The sequence below is a fragment of the Balaenoptera physalus genome (assembly GCF_965194825.1).
Source record: "Balaenoptera physalus genome assembly, chromosome: 1".
Lineage (NCBI taxonomy): Eukaryota > Metazoa > Chordata > Mammalia > Artiodactyla > Balaenopteridae > Balaenoptera > Balaenoptera physalus.
Window position 1 is genome coordinate 2,215,028 of NC_138882.1, and position 26,619 is coordinate 2,241,646.

The 26,619-nt window shown below is 58.5% G+C and overlaps 1 protein-coding gene across 8 annotated transcripts in view; it reads right to left on the reverse strand.

The window, feature by feature from the left end:
* NAV1 (neuron navigator 1) overlaps positions 1 to 26,619 on the reverse strand; it is a 215,089-nt gene that overhangs the window by 65,821 nt on the left and 122,649 nt on the right. For 6 of the 8 annotated variants that reach the window (XM_082462991.1, XM_082462992.1, XM_082462989.1 and 3 more), the window contains 2 exons: positions 21,444 to 21,546; positions 16,850 to 17,215 (listed from right to left, as the gene is read on the reverse strand). In XM_082462991.1, coding sequence (XP_082319117.1) covers positions 16,850 to 17,215; positions 21,444 to 21,546 — 469 coding nt within the window. Of the gene's footprint in view, positions 1 to 410; positions 606 to 16,849; positions 17,216 to 21,443; positions 21,547 to 26,619 lie in introns of those variants that run through there. The other 2 variants (XM_082462996.1, XM_082462995.1) reach the window with 1 other exon arrangement.

A 26,619-nucleotide genomic window follows, 5' to 3' on the forward strand; every position in this document is an offset into this window, starting at 1 on the left:
CTCCACCACCTCCCTTCACCCCAAAAAACCCCCAGAGCTTCCGGGGCTGGAGGAACCCGGCTGGGGTCGAAGCCCTCTCGCTTTCCACTCCCCAGGTCCCCAAGACCCCCGGCCCCACCGCACTGCAGGGAACCAGGGAAGTTCTGTCCAGTCGTGCTATTGTCCCAGGTCCGTCCCGGTCCCCGGGGACCGCACGCGCCCTGCTTTCCTCCCCCTCCCGAGACCCCTCCGCACCCCGACCTCCAACCCCAAGGCCAACAGGCCAAACGCTCGGGAGCCAGAGGCTCAGGTGGCGCTGCCGTCCTCCAGGTCCGCGACTCTAGGGCGGCCAAGACCCTCCTGCGTGCGGACGCCACCCCACCCCCGCAAGGCTGCGGCAGCGAAGGGCCGGCGCGCGGCGGGACGCTTACCTGCGGGAGAAACTCGTCCTTCCCGCCCTGGGCAGGGGCAGATGCAACATCCTCCCGGCGCAGCAGCCCTCGGCCGCCGGGAACCCCGCGCCGACGCCGCGCCCGCCCGGCCGACCCGCGGAGGTCTGAGCGCGGCCACGCGGACGGCCGGAGACCCGGGACCAGCCCTCGCCCCTCGCTCCCTCCTCCCCCCGCCCGCCCGCCTCATCGCTCCAGCTGCACTTAAAGCGACAGAGCCCCACTTCCCGTCGCCACCTCGGGTCCCGAGCCCCGACTGCGAGCGGGCCCTTTAACGCCCGGAGCAGGTAGACAAAGAGCCGCCGCGGCGCGGCCGTTCCGGGGCCCGGGGGCCGGGAGGTGCGCGGCGGCCGGGGCCTCGGTCTCCGCCGGGCGGCTGCGGGTCTAGACCCGGACGCAGGCTGCGGGTCACATCCCCCTCCCCCCTCCCCGACGCCGGCTGCGGGTTAACCCCCCCAGGGCGCCGGCTGCGGGGCACATTCCCCCCCCCCGCCCCCACCCCGACGCCGGCTGCGGGCCACCACCCCCCCACCCCCCGCCGCGGGTCGACCCGGGCTCTTCCTCGGGCTACGCGGGCAGACGCGTGTGGGCACCCCAGGTCTCTGGGGACAGGGGGCCCGCGTGCGCTAGTGGGCACGGGTCGGGGAAGCTGGACCCTCCCCGGAGGGCTTCCTCCCAGCTCCCTCCTGGACCCTTTCCAGGCTTTTAAATCAGACCAAGAGCCCGGGAGCAGTACAGCGCCTGCAACAAGGTCGGCGGGGGGTGCCGAGGGGTGAAGGGCAGACGGGGTGCAAGAGCCAGAGGCTGCTCAGGAGCTGTCCTCCTTACAGGGTGGGCGACCTCCTGTAAAGTGCTGACCACTGACGGGGGCGGGGCTAACCTTCCTCCAGCGGGGGGGTGGGGAGGGAGGCGTGCACGTTGGGGCTGATTGTGGGGAGAAAGAACAGGTCACACCACGCAAAGGTCTGTGCCTGCATCTAGGAGGCATTCTCAGTTGACTGATCAGGAAGAAAAGGATCCCAAGATGTAAAGATTTTAGTGCAGAGTAAGAAAAAAAGTGGGATCAGTGGGAGGGCTCTCCCACAGAGCGCCTCTCCCCTCAGGGAATTCCTGGTAACTTAACCCCCCTGTTGCGGAGGAAGGGGCTGCACGGGGGCTGCACTGCTGCGCCCACCTTCTTCCAGCCCATCCCTGCTCCTGGGAGGGGCTGAGTGTGTAAGGTCGCTTCCAACCCCAAAGTGACCCGGGCAAAGGGGAAAGACTGTGTCTTAGATATGGACAGATTACATCCGCAATTTCTTAAAGCAACAGAAACAACGCCAGCGATGGTATTTTTTTAAAGGCCCGAAGGCCTGAGCTGCGATGATGTTGAACCACAGAGCAGCAGTATCTCTGGGTTTGGGCAGCGTGTGTGACAGCCCCACGCAGAGGCCCAGGCCAGCGTGTTCCCCTAGGCCTCTCATCTCCGAACTTCGGCGGCCCACTTGTTAAGGCAGAGGAGTCACACTTCTGCAGAGCCCCTCCGCACTCCCCGCCTTCAGGGAGGTGTGGACGCCACTCTGAGTCCCAAGGCTGGCCCTTCTCCCTGAAAGCCCGCCTGGCTCTGGTCCTCTGAGTGCCCAGCGCCACCGACCTGGGGCTGCAGCTCTAAGGGGTGAACCGCCGCTCTGGAGGGTGGGAGACCTCTCAGAGGGCGCTCTGTCCCGGATCCCTGAACAGTCTGAGTTGGGGAGAGGTCTGTTTCTGGAGGTGCATATACTGTGGCCAAGTTTTCCAGATATGCTTTCAGCCCAAAGGGGAGTAAAGAGCTGCAGTGATCCCAGCACCGAGCCATCAGGCGACCCCCTAGCATGGGGGGGAATCGATTTCCATTCCCTTTCCTCTCTCTGAGTGGTTTGGGTGGTGAGATTCAGGAAAGGTGCACCGGGGTCCAGGCTGAGCAGCTCTGGGGGGAATCCGAGCGAGGCAGGCTCTGCAGCAGCGTCTCCCACCTCACGGCCCCGGGCCAGGCCCCACCCGGGCTCTTCTGTAACTTCCCTGCACCCCATCCTCACCACCAGCCTAAATGGAGGGTGAGCAGGATGGATTCTCTGCGCTGGGGCCCGCCTGGGTCATCTGGGGAACAGCTTACATGGGACGTGCACCGTGAGGGATTCTCTTTAGCCTCAGCCAGCATGGAATCCCGGGTAAAATGACTTTGTCTCAGCCAGAGGAATGTCACCAGCAGGGGATGTTTTTCTCTAGATCTAGCTGTGCATTTTCCATCAGGTTTCCTCCTTTGTGGCTTTCTGGGCAGAGCCTGGAGGGAGGGAGGGGAGGCCTGAAGGGGGTAAGGCACAGGGGTTTACTCGGAGGACTAGAGACTTTTGTGCAGGGAACTGAGACGTCCGCTTCCCCCTCCCCCCCTGCCAGCCACACACACACCATGACGCGCCGTCACAGCCCTGCTGAGCTGTGGGCCTCTCCCCCTGTGTCACACCCAGCCGCCGCCCACCCTCCCTGCAGCCCTCCCCTCCCTGCATTTCACCCCCAACAGCGATGGGGGAACTGCCCAGAGAGAGAGCAAGTCAGCCAGCAGCTCAGCCCAGGGGAGGGGTCCCAGATTTCTGAGTCCCCTGCTGAGAAGATTCTGGGCTGGAGGATCTGTAAACCCCCTCCTCCTTGGAACTGGTTCCTGTCAGAACCCAAAAGAGTCTGAGGTTTCCCTCCATAAGTTCCTCTTTCCTTCTCAAGGAGGAAGATGGGCTGCACGGAGACCCTACCTTCCTCCACCTTGGGACCCACTCTCCTGCTTGGTAGAGGCTTCCACAGGGTAAGGACAGGGTCGCTGGAGACTCTGCTCCTTAAATAAATAGCATGCAAATTAGCACCTGCTCTTCTCAGCCACCAGGTCAAGGCACGTGTGGGTAACTGGACAGCAGGGCCGGGCCGTGTGGGAGCTTCTGTGAAGACAGGAAACCTCAGCCTCTCGGGTCAGCAGCCCCGACCTCGCCCATCACGGGGGTGTGGCCAAGTATGGGGGGCGGTGGCCCAGCTGTTTTGACCACAGGGAGGGGCACACAGGGGTGACTGAGCTCTACTTTCTGGGTCCCAGGCTGCAGAGTTGTAGCCTGCGGCAGGGTGAAGGGGGAGACACCTGCTGAGAGGGAGCTGAGAGGTAGGTTCTTTTCCAGAAAGAAAACCCAGCCAGAGAGGAAAAAGGCCCGGCCATCTCAGACAGCCTCCTCTGTGCTCCTCTTCACAGAGCCCTCGGGAGCCAAGATCGTGTGTGTCCCCTGTGCCAGGCCCAGCAGAGTGGCTCTTTACAAGGGGGAAACTGAGGCACAGGGAGGCCAGGAAATGTCCAAAGCACAGGGCGGGGCCCAGAGTAACACGCATGCATCTCTCAGCCTGATTCCCTCCCCTACCTCCCCCCCCCAACCACACACACCTTGGATCTCAGTCCCCAGGGCTCTGGACCAGTGTTCCGTTTCCAACAGAGACATCCGAGGAGACTGTGGGAGGCCCTGGTCGTCTCCCTAACAACAGTCTCAAGGCAGACGGGGCTGATTAGAGGCAAGAAAAGAAGAGAAAGACTTGCCAGGAAGTGCCATGTGGTCTGAGTTCCCGTTTCACCTGTCTGGGGCCTGACCGCACCCCTGATTCCTGCTGAGCCGGGGAAGTGAGACCCCTCAGAAGACTAGGTACCAGGGCAGGCTCTGTCTCTGGACCGATGCCTACTCCCCTCTTTCCCCTCAGTTACGAGGCTGTTCCCTCCCTTAGGTAGGAAAACCTCTGCCCCTGCACAAGTCTCGGCCAGCAGACGAGCCCCCTCGGCCCACGGGGGAAGCTGGGCCCGGAGACTCCTGCGTGTCCTGGCCGCGCGTACCGAGCTGGTAGCATCTGGGCAGACAGAACAAAGAGCATTTCACCACACAGAGAGGGGTGATGAGAGAGAATCAGACCAGAATGCGGGGGGGCGGGGGGCAGTGAGTTGGCCGGTGTCCACACTGGTGGGGCCTCACGCTGTCCGTGGGGAATGACCTCACCACATCTCTAATCCCAGCCTTTACAAACCTACCCCCAGGTCCCCCAATGACCCCACTGAATTCTGGGGAATCATCTCTTGTGACCGTGATAGAAGAAACCTATAAAAATCATTCCCGGCCTCTGGGTAGCACGTTCACATCATAAAATAGGATTTCATTCTCAGACAACCTAGCGATCTAGGGTGAGGCAGGTGTTGGTCCACTCTCCACTTGCTTTAGGACATTCAGGCTCAGGAAGGTTGAGAGCGTGGCCTTAGGTATTCTGGCCACAGGCATGGGAGCCGTGATGACGTGGGTCCCAGGCCAGGGGCTGTAGGATCCCCGGTGGACTTCTTGGCCTCTCAGGGAGGCCCAGGCCTTCAAGAGCTCCCTGTGCGTGACCCTGGCGAGCTCTCTCCGCTCTGGACCCATCAGGGCTGTGCCTGAGCCCCGCACAGACGCACTTCTCATGGCTGGAGATCTGGAACGTCAGAGCCAAAACAGCCTTAGAGCTCCTCTGGCTCGGCGCCCAGGTGTTCACGGGGAGGGAAGGTGGGCTGAGGAACGGCAGCCCTTCTGCAGACCCAGGCCGCCTGACTCCGGGGCGGTGCTGCCACTTCTTTCCAACTCCCTCCCCAGGGCAGCCTGGGCTCCGAGGGAAAGGTGGAGGGTGGGTGGGAGAGAGGGGAAGGTGGAGGGTGGGTGGGAGAGTGTGGGTCGGGCCTGGAGGGCAGATGCATGCCTGGTGGGGTGTCCCAAAGCCCAGCCCCAGGTCCTGCTGAGATGTCCCTGGGGCAGCAAACAAGCCAGCTGGAGGAGGGGGTCCCACTTCCAGCTGTGTGCCTGCTTCCCAAATATTTACACAACCTCTGAGGAGGCCTGCCTTCCCTGCCACCCCGCAGCTGGGAGAGGCGGCGTCCTGCCAGATCGCACACAGTGGGCAACTGTTTCACATCCTCCCAAACCTCAGCGTCTCTGTGTGGTTCTGAGAGCGCAGGACAGATGGGGCGGTGGGAATGGAGACAGCAGGAGGCTGCCCGCCCTCCACAGGGCCTGCCGGACCCTTAGCTGCCCCTGGGCAGACGCGAGTGTGTGTGTGAGTGTGTGTATGAGTGTGAGACCCCCGAGGACAGCGCAGTGATTTCAGGTTGGCCGAAGCGCCCGCTGACCCAGGTTCCCCGTTCCGGAGCTGGAGCTCCAATCTCTGCCTCCCGCCCCACCCTGCCCCGCCCAGACGATCCCAGGAGCTTCCTTTCGCTGCCCCCTCACAGCAGCCAGGCACACCCTTTGCAACATGCGTCAGATCTCATCGCTCCTCTGCCTGGAAGCTGCCTATGGCTGCCCCTCACCTGTACTACCTGGCCCCTGGCTACACCCTGACCTCATTTCTGATCACCATCTGTCTTGTTTATTCTGCTTCAGCCACACGGACCTCCCTGCATTTTCCTGAACACGTGCCCATTCTTGCCCCAGGGTCTTTGCACATGCTCTTCTGGGCATCAATTACTGGAGAGTTTTCCCTGACCACGCTCCCCAACAGCCCCCGCCCACCACTCTGTCCCTCAGCCTGCTTCATCTTCCTTTATGGCGCACAGCACCACCTGATCTACCACGTATTTACCTGTTGGCTTGCTTGCCTTCTCTCTTTTGTATATGAGTTTAAGAATGATGACTTTTTCTCCTGCTGGACCCCCAAGTGTCTGTACAGCAGGTCTCTAGAAGTACTTACTGACCATGTGAATAAGCAGCATGAGGTGGGCACCGTCATCCCCTTTCCTTTCACACGGTGAGGCTAAGTCACTTATCCAGGGTCATGCAGGCAATAGTGGCAAACCGAGGATAAATCCGGGGCAGTTGGACTCTGGAGTGCCCCATCGATGGCGCCGGCCGATCTCTCAAGAACAGGAAACTAACCACAGGGACTTGAGGAGCCACAAGGGACGGGACGGCTGCTGCCACCCAGACCGCAGGGGCGACGGCTCGGAGCTGGGAAGGGCAGGACCTCACACGGGGCCCGTGCGAGGAAAGGTGAGGACAGGCATAGGGCGGCTGCAGGGGCTTGCCGCTCAGAGGGCGACGGTGACGGGCAGGTGATAGCTGTGCCTCCTCCTCTAACGATACGCGGCAGAAAGCTGCGTCCTGGGAGACCCTGCTGCCGGAAGTGCCACCGCCGGGCTCTGTCCACGGAGACGGCATCGCTCCTGAACTGCCCCTTGTCATCAGACCCACAGGGGCCGAGACAGAAGCCAGACGAGGAAGAGGAGGCTGAGAGACTGAGAGGGGTGGCCAGTGAGAAGAGGGGACAGGAAAGGGGCTGGACGGGGCTGAGCGGTCAGGAGCAGAGGGCAGCAGCCACGGTGGAGACGTGTCCCCGGGTCTGGCTGGAGACGCCCCACAAGAAGGAAGGGACAGGGCACAGGGCAGACCCCTCCTAATATTTATCTACTTATTTGGCTGCGCCGGGTCTTAGTTGCGGCATGCTGACTCTTAGCTGCGGAATGCATGGGGGGGTCTAGTTCCCCGACCAGGGATCGAACCCGTGCCTCCTGCACTGGGAGCGCAGAATCTTCCCCACTGGACCACCAGGGAACTCCCTGGACCCCTTTTAATACGAGCCGGCCGAGGCGGGCAGAGCAGGCGGGCTGGTGAGACACTGGTCCCTCCGCCTCTCGGACGCTCTCCGGCCTGGCTGGCTGGCGCCCGCGCTGCCCTCTGCCAGGGAAGCCGGTGTGCACACAGCCTCTTTGTATCCCGCCCGTCACACATGTGTCTGGGTGGCTCTCACTGCCCCCCCCCCCCGGCAGCACGTCCCGCGCACTGGCTCTGTTTACCGCCCGCACCAGCCCCGGCATCACCTTGTCCACCCGTCTCTCCGTGACCCTGATCTGCGGATCCGTGAGCCCTGGTCTGCCTCTACCATAGTGCCTGCCTGCGGCCTCTCAGGGCCTGACTCGCTCTGCCTGCTTTCCAAAGCCAGACCTTAATGCATCTGCCTGTGCTAGCTCCATCACGGCCCCAGCGTACGGGCAATAGCAACTCAGTCCCGCAGCCTCTCTGGGGCAGCCCGTGCACAGCTCAGCGGGTGGGTGCCCAGCCTGGCCTGCTGGCCTTTCTTCAGCTGCAGTGAATGGTCCTTTGCTGCCTGGCCAGAGACACGTGATAGCCCAGAGGCCAGAGCTGGCCCTCGCGAGCATCCTGGGACAGCTCAGCCTTTGAGCCACAGTCAACAGAGCCTGTATTCATGGGGCGCGCGTTGCTCCTCCTGCCCTAGCCCCGAGCTCCCGGCTGTGGCTGCTCTGTGGGCTGCAAAGCAGGACCCTATCCTTGAAGACGGAGCAGCCACTTAGGGGCCTTCGGAGAGGGGGCCTCCAACAGCATGGCCTGCTGTGTGTTGAGGGGAGCTCCTTCTGCAGTGGCAGTAAGGCCTGTGACCCCCGCCCCCAAGCTTAGGGGCACACATGCTACACACAAATGGAGGCAGCGAGCGAGCTGGAGTGAGCACGGGATGGGGAGGGCGTGGGGAGGGCAGGTGTCGGAGACGCCTGGCTCTGCTCCCGTGCTGCCGCTTTTAAGTTATGAGCTCCTGGCCAGCCAGTGAAGCCGAGTTCCACTTTCCTCGCTTGTAAACTGGGGAAAAGAATACCTGATTCACAGAGCTGTTAAGATTAAATAAGACAGTGCCGCATAAGTGTTTTGTAAACCACATGTGCCGTGCAATTGTTAGAGAATTATAAAAGCACAAGTTACTACAGCACAAATTATACACACAAGTTCCAGGACGACCCCGAGTCGGGTAGCAGTCACACTGCAATGGGGTGAATTTGGGGAGGCTTCCAGCAGGGGTGGCGGGAGGAACCGGGCACGGACAAGTGAGCGACTAGGTATCACCCCCCAACCCCCCAGCTGGGAAAGTCCCCCTCTGCAGACGGCCTTCAGACCTTCAGAGCATTGGTTTTCTAGGCGCCGACCGAGAGAAGGGAGGGAGGTAACATTTGCTGAGCACCTGCTGTATACCTAGCACGTTATTACAATGTACACCATAACATCCTCACGACGACCCTATTCCCGTTTGACCAGCCCCACCAGAATGGACACACAGCCTCCCCAAAGCCTCAGAGCTGGGATCTGAGCCCACTCCAAACTTGGGCTCTTCCTGTAATATCAGATTGCATGGAATTTCCAGCACTCCACGAGCCCAGCTGGCTCATCCCAGAACATAAGGTGTGCGGGGAAAGGAGAAGGCCGACGATGACGGAGAAGAGACAAGTGGACAGGCAGGCGGGCGGGCAGGACTGGTGGGGAAGTGCCAGACCCGTCTCAACGGCTTCCGCAGCCCTTATCCGTCTTGACTGTCAACCAGCTTGTATATCATCAAACTCGGGGAAAACCCGGCAGCTCAATTGTAGGTTACTAGGACACACCAGAGGGGCCCCTCCTCTGCCTGCATCCGTTGCCTTGGCAACCAGCACACATCCAGCTGCGCCTCTGGAATACCTGGCTTACTCCAACCTTCCAGCGACCCTGTTGGGTTTGAACAGACCCTGTGATCCCGATTAACCCCACACACTCTCAGCAATGCTTTCACTATTCTGTTTTAGGAATTAAGGGTGTTTCGACAGCCATTGGCTCTCCGAAGCCACCCCCTCCCTCCCAACAGACCAGGAATCTGACTCCACGGCCTCCTCCCTTCCCATCTTCCCTCTTTATAATCGATGCCCCTTGTATCCCACCTATGTCCCCTCTGCAGTTACTGTTTCCGTAAACACAGACACAGCCGCTCTGCAGGCACCTGTGGCTCCCAGCCTGTGTGGAGCAGGAGAAAACACCAGGATGCAATGCCCCTGGGAGCCGCCCTCAGCCAATAACGACTGGGAGTTGAAAGATAAATACCCAGGCTTCCTGGCCCTCTGGGTGGGCACGTAATCCCCCGGAACCCCCAAGCCCAGCTGACCTCAACAGTGACCCGCACGGAACGCATCCTGCACTGGCTTCCTTCTCTCCCCGACCCACATCCCCACCCCCATCAGTGCTTTCTGGAATCACCTCCCAAATAAGCCACTTGCACACAAATCCTTGTCTCGAGGTCTGCTTCTGGGGACTCCATCCCAGGACACACTTCATGTACAACACACGTGTTTGAGTGAGGTACAGGCAGCCCCGTTAGCCAGGTCACGGCGGGAAAGGAACCATGGTCACTTGTGCGGTCCTGTGTGCAATTAGTCTGGCTACACTGCACAGCCACATGCTGGACCCGTGGCCGGGGGTCTCCAAGCCACACAGGGACACCCTTTGCCACACGATAGCACTGCATGAACAGGCAGAAGTGGGTCAGGACGCCGCCATCCTGCTTGGTAAACCACTTAGTTTGTCACCCTCCCAGTGAGGCTCAGAAACATCACGTTCAAGCATGAAGGTTAACACACACTTTTCCAAGTACTGTCTTATCTTTCAGAAGGTGCGTGTGACAGCTTAGGGCCACCAGCTTGCTACCGCCAGTCACCAAATGGCTAACATCTAACACTTCTTATATACAAAGTAAACACGTTCACTAATTCGGTGCTCGCACCAGCCTTACAGACTAGGGTACCACCACGCTCTGCTTTTTCTAGACGAGGGAACTCAGGCAGAGGGAGAGCAGGCACCCACAGTGACGCACAGAGCTCAGGTGAAGAGCCAGGGCTCTGTCTAGCCGTGAGCTGTACTCCACACCACTCTGCAACCCCGCCAGTCCTGGCGTGCCATGTTGGCAAGCCTGTGCGCAAAGGCCGGTTCATTTAACTCTGCACCACAGGACAGAAAGAACATCAAGACGCTGTAAAAAAGCAAAACAAGATCATCCCCCTCAACAGAGTCAAAGCCCAAACTCTGTGAACTCATCTGTCAAGTTGAAGAAATCTTATGTGGATGCTCTAGCAGCCCCTAATTAAGACAGAGGCCATCAGTTAAATGAACAGAACCGTAAGTTGAAACCAGAATAAATATTTCAAACCGACAGTTCCTCATACTTTTTAGAGCACTCTTACTCTTTTCCACTTGATCCTCCCAAGGCACAAACGATGACCTTTTTACAACTGAGCAAACTGAGACTCAGAGGGGCTGGGGACTTGCTTAGTGCCACACAGCGAGCTAGAGGGGGGCTCAGGAGGGAGCCCCGGATGCTCAGATGCTCCTTCCCCTGCACCCAGAGAAGGGCAGCCGAGGCCACGTGCATGAAGCTGCAGGTCATCGTTAGATGTCACCCCCAAAGAGGCAACAGCCACTGTCTGCGTCAGCTACACCTCACTTCTGCTGCTGCCATGGATACAGCAGGCATTCTCCTCCCTTTTCGATGTGAAGCCCTTCAAGGGCAGGAACCGATTCCTTCCTGAACTTGAATGCCGGGTCCTCCCCAGGATGGCCCCCTACCCCTCTGCCCCAATCCTTGTGTTCCACGGGCAAAAGCCCGGCCTGGTCCAGCCGCCCACGGGGTGGAATGCCTGCCAGGAAACAGAGGAGACAGGGGCAGGGGAGGAAGATTCTTCTCCCTGCCCACTCACATTCCAGAGTCCTCCTCTCTCTGTACAAACCCTACAAAGCCAGTGCTCCTCGCAGGAGGATTCTGTCCCTAAACGGGGTGGGGTTTGGCATCTTGGGATCAGCCACCTGGAGCCCAGTGAGTGACGTTCCTTCTCAGGAGGGGGCTGCCCAGGCCCAGGCCACTCAGCAAGGCGGGAGGGTTTCTTTAAGGCTTGGGCTCCTGCCTCTGGGAGCAAAAAGCCAGCCTGGGAGGAGACCGGGGCCTACAGTTTATTTTATTTGACATTTTTCAACGTCAGGACACTTCAGCACCAAGGAGGAAACGAATCCCATCTGTTCCCGAGCTCCTGAGCACGGTTTAAGAGGACAGGCTGGGGAAGGAGGGGACGAAGAGGGACAGGACAGGAGCAGCCAGCCGCCACGCGGAGCAGGGACCACCTGACGATGGAGCCCCGCTGTCCCCCGGCACACCCGCAGGGCTCTGTCTAAAGCTCTGCGGCCCTTGGTCGAGGTCGCCCGACAGCGGTCCTGCCAGGGCTGCAGAGACTACTCTACACCAGGTGAAGGACGCCCCCGGGAGGGTGTGACAGCACCACTGCTGGGGACGCAGCTGGGGTTCCTGCCCACCCAGACCACCACTTACACAGACGGAAGTGGAGGCAGTGAGAGGCACGTCCAAGTCAAAGGAGGGAGGGGCTGGAGGGCACACGCAGCCCCGTACGCACGCCCCCCCGCCGGAGCCCACACTCACCTCTGTAGGTGCAGCCTCCCCGCCTCCCACCCCAACACTGGGGGCTAGGCGTGTGCAGATGGCTGTGGAACTCATCTCCTTCTTTAGATTAAATTCCAGACCTTCCTATTTTTAGAAAAAACAAATTCCTCTTCTCTTTTCAGGAGGTAAAAATGTGCTGAGCTGCCACCTAGGACAGCCGGCAGCCAAGCCGATGCTGGCCACAGGGTCGGGCTCTGGATGTCACCCTGCCAGGACCGGGCAGATCAGTCCAGGTGCCAAATTTTAAGGGGATCGTTGACAACCTGAGAGCTTCCAGAGGAGGGTAACGAGGACAGGTGGGATCTGGAAAACTGGGTCATTTCAGGAAGTACTGAAATGAGTTGGGGACTCTTTCTTTTGTAGAGAAGAGACTGTCTGAACCATCATTAAGAACATGTTGAAATGTTTGGATGAAGACTTCCACTTAGTCTGTTTTTCTCAGATGACAACATTTGAATCAATAGGCAGAAGTGAAGCAGATTTCAGGTGAATACTTAAACGCTTTCTTGTAATCTTATGCTATTTGGAGTGGAATAAGCCCCCCCGGCACTGTGCCCACCCAAATCAAGGCTGAAAGATGCTGTCGGGGTTACGATGAAGAAGATTTGTTAACTTTATGGGAAGACAGACTAGCGCCCAAATCACTGAGAAGCGTCAGAAAAATACGGCTTCCTGAGGTAGAAGAGGTAGGCCGGGCATGAGACTTGGAATTTGTATTTTTAAAAAGCCCCAGCAGTGGGCTTCCCTGGTGGCGCAGTGGTTAAGAATCCGCTTGCCAATGCAGGGGACACGGGTTCGAGCCCTGGTCCGGGAAGATCCCACATGCCGTGGAGCAACTAAGCCCGTGCGCCACAACTACTGAACCTGCGCTCTAGAGCCCGCGAGCCACAGCTACTGAAGCCCGTGCGCCTAGAGCCCATGCTCCACAATAAGAGAAGTCACCGCAATGAGAAGCCCACACATCGCAATAAGAGTAGCCCCCACTTGCCGCAACTAGAGAAAGCCTGTGCACAGCAACAAAGACCCAACGCAGCCAAAAATAGATAAATTAATTAAATAAATTTTTTTTAAAAACTGAAAAAAAAAAAAGCCTCAGCAGCTATAAAACTCTTGGAGAAAAACATTGGGGAAAAGGTTCATGACATTGGATTTGGCAATCATTTCTTGGCTATGACACCTACAGTGTAGGCAACAAAAGAAACAAGAGATAAACTAGACTTGATTGAAATGAAAAACTTTTGCGCATTAAAGGGCACCATCAGCAGAATGAAAAGGCAACCCACAGAATGGGAGAAAATATGTGCAAATCATATGTCTGATAAGGGATTAATACCCAGAATATATAAAGAACTCCTACAACTTAACCACAACAACCAAACAACCTGATTAAAAAATGGACAAAGGACTTGAATAGATATTTCTCCAAAGAAGACATATGAATGGCTAATAAACACATGAAAAGGTGTTCAACATCTCTAGTCATTAGGGAAATGCAGATTAAAACCACTTCATACCCATCATGATGGCTGTTATTAAAAAAACAAACATATGGAAAATAACAAGTGTTGACGAGAATGTGGAGAAAAGGCAGCCCTCATGCACTGCAGGTGGGGATGGAAAATGGTGCGGCCACTCTGGAAAACTGTATGTGGTTCCTCGAAAAAATTAAAAATAGAACTACCATATGATCCAGCAATTCCAATGCTGAGAATACACCGAAAAGAATTGAAAGCAGCTTCTTGAGGAGATATTTGTACACCCATGTTCATAGCAAGCAACCCAACTGTATATCGATGGGTAAATGGATAGACAAACTGTGGTCTATATATACAATGGAATATTATTTGGCCCTAAAAGGGAAGGAAATTCCGACTGCTATCACATGGATGAATCTTGAGGACATGATGCTGAGTGAAATACACCAGTCAGAAATAGACAAATACTGTATGATTTCCAGTTCTGTGAGGTCCCTAGAATAGTCAAGCTCATAGAGACAGAAAGAGGAAGGGTCGGGTTGGGGGCTGGAGAGGGGGCTGGGGAGTCAGTGTTTAACGGGTGCAGAGTTTCAGTTTGGGAAGATGAAAAAGTTCTGGAGATGAACGTCAGTGATGGTGACACAGCAATGTGAATGTAATTATCGCCACTGAACTCTTAAACTTAAAAGCAGTTAGGATATTAGCCACATATAAAACCATATTTTACCACAATTGTTTAAATATATAACTCCAAGTATATGATGGTTTTAGCAGCTGCATTCCCTTCCTCTTCCTGGTTTGTTGAGCTTCAGTTTGAAGAATCTGCCTTCCCTGAGCTCACCCAGATGGGCAACCCGGGAAACGGCCAGGCGTTTGGATGGAGCGGGGAGGGCTGATTCCGGACTGAACACGGGCTTGGGAAGAGCCCCAGGTGGATGATCCCCCAGCAGGGGATGGACGGAGGGCACCGAGAAAGCCTCGGGGTCACTGCCATCCTCCACGTCTCACCTGGATGGCCTGTGACTGTGTCGGCTGGGGTCGGGGGGAGGGGGGAAGCGAAAGCCCAGCGGCGAGCCTCACCTGTCCTGCTCGCCAAGTGCTGAGACTTCTGAGAGTCGGGAAGTGAATGGTCATGGGCAGTGGCCAACGGGGAAGGATGGGGTGTCACTGGTAGGTGAGAAGGGAATAGCCCTGCCTGTTTTATGAGTAGGAAAAGCAATTTTCTTAGGAGCAGGATGTTTTCTAAGTTACAAAACCTGGATGGAAACCACAGTGGGAGAGGGAGGACCAGAAAGGGGCTGGGCAAGTGTGGCTCAGGTTTGCTGGAACCTAGGATGCCCTAGGTCTTTTTAAGTGAAAAAACACGACACTTAACTGTGAAAACACATAAATGAGGAGTGATTGGTTATATTAAAATTATTGGGGATTATAAATGGATTCCTCTCAACTCTGACTGCTCAAGGGCATTGAAGGATGCGTGGGCTGACAGTTCTGGTGGGGATGTTAACGCCGGAGCCCCCTTAGAACTGGCTGCTAACTGCAGACTGACCGTAAAAACTCATGTGAAATTATCTTGGCACCAGCACTGCAGTTTGCAGTGAGGTCCACTTTGTGGGTATCGCCACTCTGTTCTGTATTCCCTGCGAACCCCACGCTTCCCCAGGGCTGACGGGCATGAGTGCACAGGGGAGGAAGGTCCCATCCATGCCAGTCTAGTGAACTCTGCTTTTGCACTGATTCAGGAGCACACACACTGTCCAGAGGGAAGAGGACAAAGAAAAGGTACTAGAGGCTGGGTAAAGGGCGTCCTTCCTGGCTCCCCCACCCAGCACTCCATACCCACACACCCCTGAATCTATGTCCCCAGGATTGGCCAGCTGCTGCTACATCTGTCCTTGCTGCCGATCGTGATGGGGCTCTGCTGCACTGCCCAGTCCCTGAGGGCAAGCCTGGGACGCTCAGAGGGCAGGAGTTCCCCCCCCCCCTTTAGAAGGTGATTTTAACAATAATAGTAACAGTAATAATAGCAATAAAAATAAACTAACAAGGATTGAGCAATTACAAAGAGCCAGGAATTATCCCAAGCACTTTACATAATTAATGCATTTAACCCTTATCATCACCCTGAGATAAGTTCTACTGTTATCTGCACTGGGCAGATAGACAAACCGAAGCCTAGAGAGCTTAAGTGACTTGCCCAAGCTCACAGCTGGTTAGGTGCCAGAGGTCCCACCACCTGCTTCAGACTGGGGTCTCTCCAAAGGCAGAGTCCTGGACGTGGGAGCTCTCTGCCCTGTCCAGCTGGGCGATGTCAGAGGGCAGGGACCCAACACTTCCTCAGAGGAGGAGAAGGGCTTCCTGGGGCAGAGGCTGTGCAGAGCAGCACCAGACGCCAGGCTCTCCTCCACCTAGCACAGCCTCTGCACCCACGAGGAGCTGGACAACTGTCTCCGGCCCCAGCCCCATGCTGGCGAATCTGAGCAAGAGGTGGGCCGGCCCCTGGGACTTACAAGAAGTAAACAACCCCATTCATGAGTCAGTTGTTTTGCTCCAAAGCAGCCTGTCATCAGGACAGGCCCTGCCAGGTCCGGTCCTCCCAGTATATCCCTGGGGTGGGGAGAAGTGGACAGCCTGGAGCTCAGCTACCTTCCACTCCCTTCCAGTTCGAGCTGTTTACTGGGGAGTGGTAGTTCCGAGGGGGGGGGGAGGGGCACTGTGGCTACCCGTGTGGTCCCTGGGAGGGCCCAGCAAACCAAGAAGGGCGAGTGGAGGTAGAGCCAGCCGGAGACGCCTGAGAGCTTCCAGAAGCTGTGCAGTGCTCTGGTCTCAGCTCTTGGACCCTGAAGTCCCTAGCAATTCTTTCTTCCTGTCCTCTCCTCTCATGTCCCAGACTGCCCCCCCTCTGCAAGCTGCTCCCCAAACCCAAGCCCCTGCAAGCTGCTCCAAAAACCCAACCCTGTCTATGGGGCAGAAAAAGATGAGAAGAGGAATATGGGAAAGAAGGATTTGACAGAAGGGTTCCGAGTCTGGGTCAGACTCGGAAGTTGCAGCGCTGGCAGAGGTTTGCAAAGGAAGAAACCAGAGGAGGAGAAAGGGGGCCAGGGTGGGGTGGGGACAGGGGTCGGGACCGGGCGTTGGAAGCAGAGCTAGTCCTGCGCTCCGCTCTCCAGCGCTCCCAACACACGCCCTCGGCCCCTCTTCCCAGTAGTCCCTCGAGGGAAAGCGGCCCTGTCACCCTGACTCTCAAATAGGGAGGTCAGGCCGTCCCACGTGCACGTGTGCAGCGCAAGGATCCTCCACGGCCGAGACCACCAGCGGGTCGGGGGCGGAGACCAGGTGGAGGGCGGGGCTGCCACAGAATGACAGCCGCAGGGGCCAATGAGGGGGCACCTTCGCTGACCAATCAGCTCCTCAGACGTCGCCCCCCGACACCCCGCTCAACCTCAGCAGCCTCGCGACCGCCCACGCGAGGCCCGCCACTGGCTCCTTGTCCCAGCACAGCTTCCTTCCCTGGGGCGAAGTCCATCCACCCTTATGGGAGCCACGCGCTGCGCTGTCCGTGGTCCCTTCGCCCTCCCTGGGGTCCATCCGCCCATCTGGCGTCCACGCGCTGGACTGTTCTCCCCCCAGCTGCCCACGGGCCGCTCCTACCCGGTGGTGATGTCGTCGTCCTCCGTCATCGTCTTGCCCATGAGGTCGCTGTCGCTCATGTAGCCGGACTTGAGGTCCACGTCGTCCGAGTCCAGCGACTCGACCAGCTCCAGGCGAGAGATGTGGCCAAGCTTGCTGGGGGAGCGCATGGGCATGGTGTGCGCGTAGTGCGCGCGCTCTCCGTGCATGTACCAGGAGGGTGGCCCCTCCGAGCGGCAGCTGCCGCCCACCGACGGCGCGTCCCCGGCCTGCAGCCGCGGGCTGGACTGGCCGTAGCGCCAGGACAGGGGCGACGAGCGGTTGGACAGGCTGGACACGCTGCGGGGGTTGGCGTCGTCGCTGTCGTAGCAGGTCATCTCCAGGGAGCTGGGCGGGCGGAAGGGCACTGGTTACTCTCCAGTCCACGCTCTGAGGCCCATCCTCGGGCGGCTGTAATGCCTCCCTCCACTCTCCCGCCCTCCCGCCTCTGCCCCCCTGCCCGAGCTCCTGGGCCTCCAGGAGGCCTCTTAGGGTGTATGTTGCCCTGAGGTGTGTCAGCTCAGGTTGTCAAAGGAAGAGGCCGGTGAGCGCTAGGGAGGGAATCCCGTACACGGTAAGGGCACAGATTTTATAATATGACCTGGGTTTGAATCCTTTTCTACTATTTATTAGTCAGGGGGCCGGGGCAAGTCATCAACCTTGCCAAGCCTCCATCTCCTCATCTGTCAAATGGGGATAATACTATAATAGCTACTTTATCATATATAGAGTTGTAAAGACCTAACACAGTGCCTGGCATACAGAAGGTGTGCAATGAACGGGAAGGGGCCCACGAGACCTGGGGGAGTCACCTGAGTGTGGAAGGCCTCGATCATTCATTTTGTGTGGGGAGTCTAGCACCTCTTTTCTGTTAGTGAACTCAGGGCTAGTTGCTTCCCAAACCAGAGACAGCAAAGTCAGGAGTGGGGTGTGGAGCGTGTAGGAAAACCTCTGGGAACCTGAGCTGTGCAGCAGGTCCCCGGAAGACTAGCCCCAGCCAAGGCATGGGCATTGGGAGAAGCAGCAGAACCTCACCAGAGGACAGAGCAGCCTTAGCTGGACAGAGGGGAGAACGTGGGAAAATGGACGAAGCGGGTGAAGCCTCAGGCCCTGCTCGGCCAGGCCAGGGAAGCAGGTCAGTGCTAGATGGCCTGAGCCCAGGGGGTCTGGAGCTGGGGAAGGAGATGCCTCTCTCCGTCAGGGGCCAAGGTGGCTGCTTGGACAGGCAGAGACCCACAATCCCCCCCAAGCCTAGCGGTGGTGCCAGCCCAAATCACCCACAGGTGGGGTCTTAGTGGCTTGGCCTAAGTAGAGCCAGACAGGGTTGAATAAATGAGATGGGATCTGTGGGCCAAGAAAGCTGGGTGGCAAAGGAAAGCTGAGTTACAGAGCTCAGGAATCTTTAATCTGCAAACACATCCATTTCTTAGTCACTCTAGGCGGTCAGATGGAGTGAGACACTGATTTTTCTATTCTTGTTTTTGTAAAGTTCCTTGAAAATAACAAAATCCTCCAAAATTGTCTCTGTCAGTCCTGAGAAAACAGGGTTTTATTTTTTGATCTAAAACTGGAGGGAGCTGTATGGGCCTTAACCCTGATGGTGGTCCCTGCAGAAGTCCTGTGGGTGAGCAGGGGACCGGGATGGACAGGGAAATCAGTGACCAGGCTTCCTGGCCTGGTCCACACCCAGCTTCTCCCCTTGGGGCTTCCTGTCTGTCCTGTGTGTGGTACCCTGGGTACTTTCCCTTTCTAGTGACTCGGACCTCAGGGAGAACAGCAGTTCCCTGGGCGCTTGTGGTCCTGGGGTGTGTGTGTGTGTGTGTGTGTGTGTGTGTGTGTGTGTGTGTGTGTGGCCTGCCTCGCTCACCGCGGCGGGTTGCCCTCTGCATGCCCTGGCGGGTGCTTGGCACTCAAGACCGCATGGGCGGGGGTGAGCCCAGGACGGACGTGCAGGCGAGTTCTTTAAGTGAGACTCAGTACCGGGCCTTGTGCAGCAAGTAGGGGCTTAGTAAAAACGAGCTGACCGTGACAAGGAGACGAGGAGCGGAAGGAAGAGGACAATGACGGCCCTGGTGACGGGACGATGGAGAGCTTCAGGGGAGCCCGTTTTGTAGCAAAACTAGCATCGCGTGTGGGTGTGCCGAGCGCCAGGTCCCTCGGTTCTGTTCCCGGCTCGCAGCCTCGACCTCACTGCTCCCCTCTATCCCCAAACACACCTCCAGACACCTCTGAGTCGGTGGCGGAAATTCTAGCTCAGACTTGTGTCCTTGATTTCCAGTCCTGGATCCCGCCCTTCAGTCTTGCTTCTCTCTGGGGAGGACTTTTTTTGGGGTGGAGGGCATGGTGGGCCTGGAGTGGGTTGAGGGCGGAGTTTCACTTCCTCTCCGGCCACAGCCCCCCGACCCAGACTCTCTCCTTGCGGGGGAACAAGCCAGGGAAATAGAGGAAGTAGGATAGGAAGACAGGTTTCTGAAAAGGAACTGAATCTAGAGGCAGCCTGTGAGCTGCAGGGTGAAAATAACCTTGCTGGACACACTCATTGGACTGTAAGCTCCTCCAGGACAGAGCCTGTGTTTGTCCTGCACTCAGCCGGCCGGGCTCTCAGCTCGCTGGACGCAGAAGCCACCCTGATCGGCTCGTGCGACTCTGGCACGTGACCCCTTCTCCGGAGCCTCCCGCTGCACCTTCTCTAACTCAGGGCGTGTGTACACATCCCGTCCACTCCCAGGGCCGAGGGAAGGGCTGATTGATGGAAAGCACTTTAATAAGTAAAAGAGCCGTAAAAATTCAGGGAATCATTGTTTTGGCTATCAAAGTGTGAACCAGGAATAATATAAACCAAAGCCTAAGACAGGAAGTGGCTCTGGGTCCACAGTAAACAGAAAAACCAGCTTCAGGGCTCTTGGTTCTTTTCCCATAAAGGGAGAGAGAAGCCAGAGGCCCGAGGCGCTGCCCACACACCAGTCAACTTTATGCAAAAGGCTTCTGGCCTCCCTCTTCCCACTCTGCCCCCAAGCAGAAAGCAGCAGAGCCTGCCTGGGGTCAAGGTGCCTTAACTTGGGGGGCTGGGGGCTCAGAGGTCGGGGCACAGGGAGGCTGGGGGGCTGGGGGCTCAGAGGCAGGGGAACAGGGGGCCGGGGCTGCTGCGGCTGCCCTTTCCCTCTGGCTGAGTCATCTGGGGTGTGACCCTTTCAGGAACGGAGCTCTTGCTGCCTTCTTTGGGTTGGGGCTGGCGGGTGATTTGGTGCTGAGCACTGTTCCAACAACTTCCCTGTCTGGGGGGAAGGAGGACGTTCAACATTTCATCCACTGGGTCCTTAAAATGGTGAGCCAAGCCAAGCCAGACCCCTGTCCCACTTGGGTTCTGCCCAGGGCTGGGAGGGCTGGAGGCTGGACACAGATGTAGAGGGACCTGAGTCCCAGGGCCTCCCGGAGCCCCACAACCCACTTTTTTTCTCAGCCCTCCCTGATCACATCCCTTTCATCACTAGTCGGGGTCCTGCTGGCCCGAGCAGAGGTAACCCCAGAGAGAAGAGGCTTTGCTTCACCATGTAAAATATTTTAGATGTCTGGGAGCAAAGGGCTGCGTGTCCAGATGGGCTGGGGCTGGGGAAAGAGTGTGGGAAGGAAGGAGAAGGGCGTCTCAGCAGGGGAACGGGAGCCGATGGGTGGGAGCCACTGAGGCCAGACTTCAGCTCCACTTCATAGTCACAGCAACCCCACAAGGAAGGGATGGCTGAGAGGTAATGAGTTCTCTGTCACTGGAGGTATGTAAAGTTGGTCTTCATATAACTTGGCCACACACTTGGGCTAAGAAAGGCCCTTTTCGCACGGCCCCTAGATCCCAACTTTGCTCTCATTTCCCAACCCCAGGAGATGGGGAGGAACTGGCTTCCAGGCCCCTTCTCCACCTTCCTGCTCCACACCCCCCAGGATTTCTCAATCCTGGCTGTTTGCTCTCTACCCCCCAGGGTGTAGCCCGGCCCTCTGTCCCCCTTGGAGCTGACAGCATGAGCTCATCCAGGCAGCCCAAGGAGCCAGCGCGGGAAATTCTGAGTCATGGCAGAGCCTGAGGCCAGGACACCGGGCAGGGAGATGCTGCGGACGGGGTCCTGGCGGGGGCTGCGAGGCTCGCGGGGGGCAGGTGGAGGGGGTCTGCGTGGTATGGAACCTGGGCCACCGTGCTGGCCACCGGCTGAAGGGCAGGAAGGATGCTGGGTGTCGGGAAGGGCACATGGAAGCTTCAGAACAGGAAGAGAAGGGTAGTTAATAACCCCTGTGACCACGAGGAGACGGGCAGCCAGCAGGGACATGGACGTGGGAGATCACAGCCTGAGCCTCGTGGTGGCTCCTGCTTCCCATCCCCCTTCCAGCGATGCTCCAACTTAAGGAAACGAAACCTAAGTCTCCAGCAGGAGCAGACACCCGGCAAGGCCACGCTCCTCCTGTGGACACACGGACGTGGCCCCGGGGGCTGAGCGCGCACTGCTCGGACGCCCACCGACCTCGCACGCTCGAGCCAAGGTCGCAGGCCTTGCCCCCCAACAATGGGAGAAAGGGGGCAGCTGGCTCTCACCTGTGTGTCACCTGGGACCCTCGCAGGCTGGACATGGTCTCCTCCAGGTTCTGTCGTAGATCCAGGACATTCTGCACCGTCCTCTTTCTCTGGGACTCCGGATCTAGAGTGGGGAGAAGAGAAGCTGGATGAATGTAGAGGACTCACTGCTGGGCCGGGAGGTGGCAGGTAACCATATCCCCAGGGGACCGGTCCCGGGGGCACGAGAGTCTGCCTCTCAGGCCTTCCTAAGGGCCCTGGACATGCCCTGGAGTCCCGACGTCCCGGCCCTGGACGGGGGCTGCAGGCACCGGCCTTCAGTGCCCTCCCAGAGCCCCGCGAGACCACCCCAGCCTGGCGTCACTTTGGGGGGCCCCGCTTCTCCCAGCAGAGGCCCCGGCCCAGGCCCCCACGGTCAGGGTCAGCCGGAAGGTCTGCCTGAAACCCCGTCTCTGGAGATGTGTTGGTAAATGTTTAACAACTGGCTCTCGGAGGTGGGGATGCCCAAATGGGTAGTGCTGGCCAGTTTCTGGGGTATAAATGCCCCGCTGTGAGGCTGCCAACGTGATGTCGCTGACCCCAGAGTCAGGGGGAGGGGCTGAGGGTTGGCTCTGGGAGCTGGTGTGAGCCAGCCCCAGGCTGGGAGCGTCTGCCGCTGGGGTCCAGGGGACAGTTTGTCCAGAGCCCCTGAAACGCCGGCGGGCAGGGGGCAGTGAGCAGCCATCTTCCGGGGCACGGGCTGAGTACAGGGCATCCAGACCCCAGGCCAGCGGTGTGAGCCCAGGTGAGGGTGTGTGGGTGCAGCCCCACTGCAGACCCCGCACGATCTGGGTCATGGAACCCAGCCTTGGTTTCCAGGCAGGACTTTAGCCTGGACAGAGGAGACTCCACCACGGCAGACAGAAATGTGCCCCATCGCCTTCCCAGGGTGGAAGCATCCGAAAGCCTGAGGGTGCCGAGCATGAAAAGGCTCAGGGACTTTCCCCTTCGCTCCACCAATCCATCCAGGGAGCCTCGATGCAGCAGACACCAGAGTCCATCCTGCTCCACGGCTTATCCGGGACCTGGGACCCACAGTCACTGAATGCAGGCAGATCCCCCATTGCGTCCATCAAAGGCACAACCCGGGGCTTTCCTGGTGGCGCAGTGGTTGGGAGTCTGCCTGCCAAAGCAGGGGACACGGGTTCGAGCCCTGGTCTGGGAAGATCCCACATGCCGCGGAGCAACTGGGCCCGTGAGCCACAACTACTGAGCCTGCGCGTCTGGAGCCTGTGCTCCGCAACAAGAGAGGCCGTGATAGTGAGAGGCCCGCGCACCGTGATGAAGAGTGGTCCCCGCTCGCCACAACTGGAGAAAGCCCTCGCACAGAAACGAAGACCCAACACAGCCAAAAATAAATAAATGAATGAATGAATGAATGAATGAATGAATGAATGGCACAACCCGTGGGAGAGTCACAGACCCACGGAGATGACAGCAAACAACAGAGAAAACCCCAGAGCTCTGACCCCGCAGGCTACCGGCCCCCTGATCCGGACCCTTGGGGGTCCTCGCCCCAGAGCCCTTGGGCCCTCCCCCACCCAGACCCAGCAGGAGTGTGCAGCTCTATTAGCTGCCGCAGGGGACGTCTCTGAGTCCCTTCAGGAGGCACTTTTCCCCAAGACTAAGTCCGGCCGGCTGGCAGGCGGCTGCCCTGCCCGTCTGGTCAGCGGGGTGAGGGCTGCAGGGAGCCTTCCTAGAGCCTCGGAGGCACCTTTCCAGAGAAGCGGCTCCACACCCAGCCCAGCCACCTCCCTTCCCTGGGGGCCTGGGGGCAGCTGGCAGGGAGGAGGGCAGGTCTCCGCGCGGCACGCCTGTGGGCGCCAGTGCCTGTTTATCCTGGCAAGGGTCACGTGTGAGCTGCTCCGTGGCTGTAATGATGGCTTGGTGTGGAGAACACACAGGGACCCTGTCTGTGTACGTATATTTTTAAAGCTTGGTCCTAAAAGGCCTATATGGGGACCAAGACGGGGGCTTCTGGGCCAGGGCGATGCTTTCCATGAGTTTGGCAGAGGTGAGGGAAGAGGTGCACACGACTCCGAGGGGTGAGCGGTCCCCGAGAGGAGGGGACCAGGGGTGACTCGGGGACCGTGTGTGCCAACCCCAGCAGGCATCAGCGAGGTGGAGCCTCCAGCACGTGCGGGAGCTTTGTGCTGCTGCCCCATTTCACGGAGGAGAAACTGAGCCTCGGAGACAGGGTCCCACGCCTCACATGGAGCACAGGGCACAGTCAGGTCCAGGAAGAAGCTCACACTTCTTTCCATCGATCACAGGGCATCTCGGCACCGCCGGCACCAAGCCAGTGGTGGCACGGAGTAGGTGCTCGGTGACCGCCTCTGGAATGGATGGATGAGCCCACAATAAAAACACATAGAAAAAGAATGGATGGATACGTGTCCCATTAGGAAGACGTCTTTTTTTTTTTTTTTAAGGGAAAAATGCTTAACTCACAGAGCAGCCTTCTCATTCCATGCCGGTAGAGTGGGGCAGGACTACCCCAAAGTCTCCTAGACTTGCCCCAAATCAGAGCCACAAGAGTCCTTGGACATGAGTCAGCCCATCACGGTCACAGGAGGAACGGGAGGCTGAGGTCAGGGATGGGGGCGGGGGGACGATTGGCTGGAGGTGCAGAAACGTATCAGTGAAGGACATGTGGCACCAGGCTGCCGCCCCGGGTGTAGGTGGGCATGTGGGGGGGAGGCGGGGACAGAGCTAGGGACAAAGCTGGGGACAGAGCTGGGACAGGGCTGGGGACAGGGCTGGGACAGAGTTGGGGACAGAGCTAGGGGGCCTGGCTCTGCTCTCTGCCCCAAGGCCTGGATAGTCTGCAGAGGTGCCACCCCCACAGCGCCCTCCGAGCCCCAGCAGCGTCCCCTGGTGGCCATCTCGGGCATGCCGCCCTGCTCGTCAAAGGCTCAGCTCAGGTGCAGCTGGTGCTGAGAGTCTGGCTGTGTCCACATCCTCAGGTGACAGGCCCATCTCTGGGGGTGCAGCGGGAGTCCCAGGACGAGAGGACTGAGCTGCATGTAAGGGAAGACCTCTGTGGCTCAAGGAGCTGCAGACCCTCTGCCTGGGCCGGGCGTTGGGGGGAGGGGGGAGGAGGGCAATTTGACATTCACATCCCTGACCCCAGAAGCAAGTCTTTAAATTTTTAGCTTTAAAATATGAATAAGTTGCATTTGCAAAGGCATTCATCCCCCCACCCTACCCACCTCTGACCCCCAACCCATAACAAGCTTCACCCCTTTCCCACCATCTTCCCAGGGATCAGAGATGGGGCGGGGAGGTAATCTGGGGCACATGTGACTTTGTGACAATGTTTTGTTGGCTGAGTCATGATGCCTCCATGCGTCTGTCAAATGTCAGGTCTGGGTATGGGGGAGAGGCTGGAGGAAATAGAGCGGCAGTGGGGGGAGCCCGGGAGCTCCTCTCCGGCCGCCGTGTGGGACAGGGACGCACTCAGGACACTCCCAGTCTATGCGGTACCTTCATGCAAATGAGGAAAAGGGCCTCTCCAGTGTGACTCAGCTCCCGCCAGGGTCCTCGCTGTGGCCACAGAGCACACCTCTCCCCTGGGCTGGAGGCCCTGATCACGACACACCTCACAGCCTTCCTCTGGGGGCCTGGCTTCTCAGCTCCTGCAGGACAGGGTCCAGCAGCAAGAGGAGGGTGTGGTGCATGCCTGAGTGTGCACGTGTGCCTGTGTGTGTGCGCGTGCATGTACGTGGGTGTGAGAAGCAGGGCTGGGGGGAGGCAGGGTAGGGATCCCAGCAGTCACGGGGTGACAAGGAGGTGGGGCGGGGAGCACGAGTTGTCCGGACTGCTGCTCCAAGCCTCGCCCTGCAAATGGAGCAGCCGGGAGGATGTGTGTGGTCCCTGAGCTCAGAAGACGCAAGAGTCCCGCAACCCAGCCGTCACCACGGTAACGCACAGTCGCCACAAACAGCATCCTCCCAGCACGCGCGGGGGCGGCGTTCCTCACAGGAGACCACAGACAGCCGGCGTCTCCATCAGGAGTCCTTGGGGTAAGGACCGGCCACCAAGGAAACCTGACATCAGGTGCGCAAGTGTGCACACACATACACTCGTGCAAATGCACACGACACCCACTCACTGAGTGTGCACCACGTGGTGGGCTCACGACTAGGCACTTCCCACGCCTGTGTGACTCCAAAGCTCTGTTCTTTCCACGACAACACGGGGCCTCAAACACGCACACACGCCTCCAGACACACACCTCCCCAGGGTGCAGCTGGCAGTCTGTGGAAACTCTCACATCAGAATCACGCACACTCCGCTCTGCCGTCCCAAAGACGTGTGCACGGAGAGAGTTGTGTGGACGTGTCCCCTGCCGCAGGTGTGGAAGGAAAAGACCAGGGCACAGGGGTCACTGGAGCTGGAGACGGGCGGCACCCTGGGAGGCTGATGGCAAACAGGGTTCCTTCTTCTCTGGAGTCAGAACCAGGGAAACAGGCTTCCGGAGGGCAAGACCGTGATCGGCCAAGACCCAGAGGGGGGGCGTGCTGTCGGGTGGTGCGGTAGTGGGAACGCAGAGCTTGAGGCAGCAAGGCCAAGGGCAGGTGCTGGCCATGCCCTCCCAGCACATCTGACTTGGAGCGAGGCATCTCACCACTCCTCTGAGTTGTCCGCTCTATTAAAGGGAGAGAATAGCGTACCCACCCGGTGGGACTGTCGGGAGAATTAAAGAGCTGACTCAGGTGCTTGGTGCCCAGGAGGGTCTCTGCATGAGGCAGCTCTTATTTGTCCGAAGGTACAGCGGGGGCGGGGCGGAAGGTGGGCGCACCCAGACACCTGCAGGTGGCAGTGCCACTCCCGCAGGTGCAGCTCAGGTGGACCCCACCTTCTTCGCTGGGATTCACTCACACGCGGAGGGGTCACCAGGCCCACCTCCCCCTGCACTGCAGCGATGGTACTTCTTCATCCCCAGTCCCTGCGAGCCCATCTCGGTCGTGGGAAGTGCTGGGCCTCAGGGCCCTTCTTCGGCCTGTGATCTGAAACCTGACGTAATGGGCGGGAGGATAAGGACCCCAAGAGATTCAGGGGCCTGCAGGAAGGAGGAGGGACTCAGCAGTCAAATTTCCCCAAGTTCTGTACAGCTTTAATTACTGGCTGACAGTTAGGTGAACCACTGTAACTG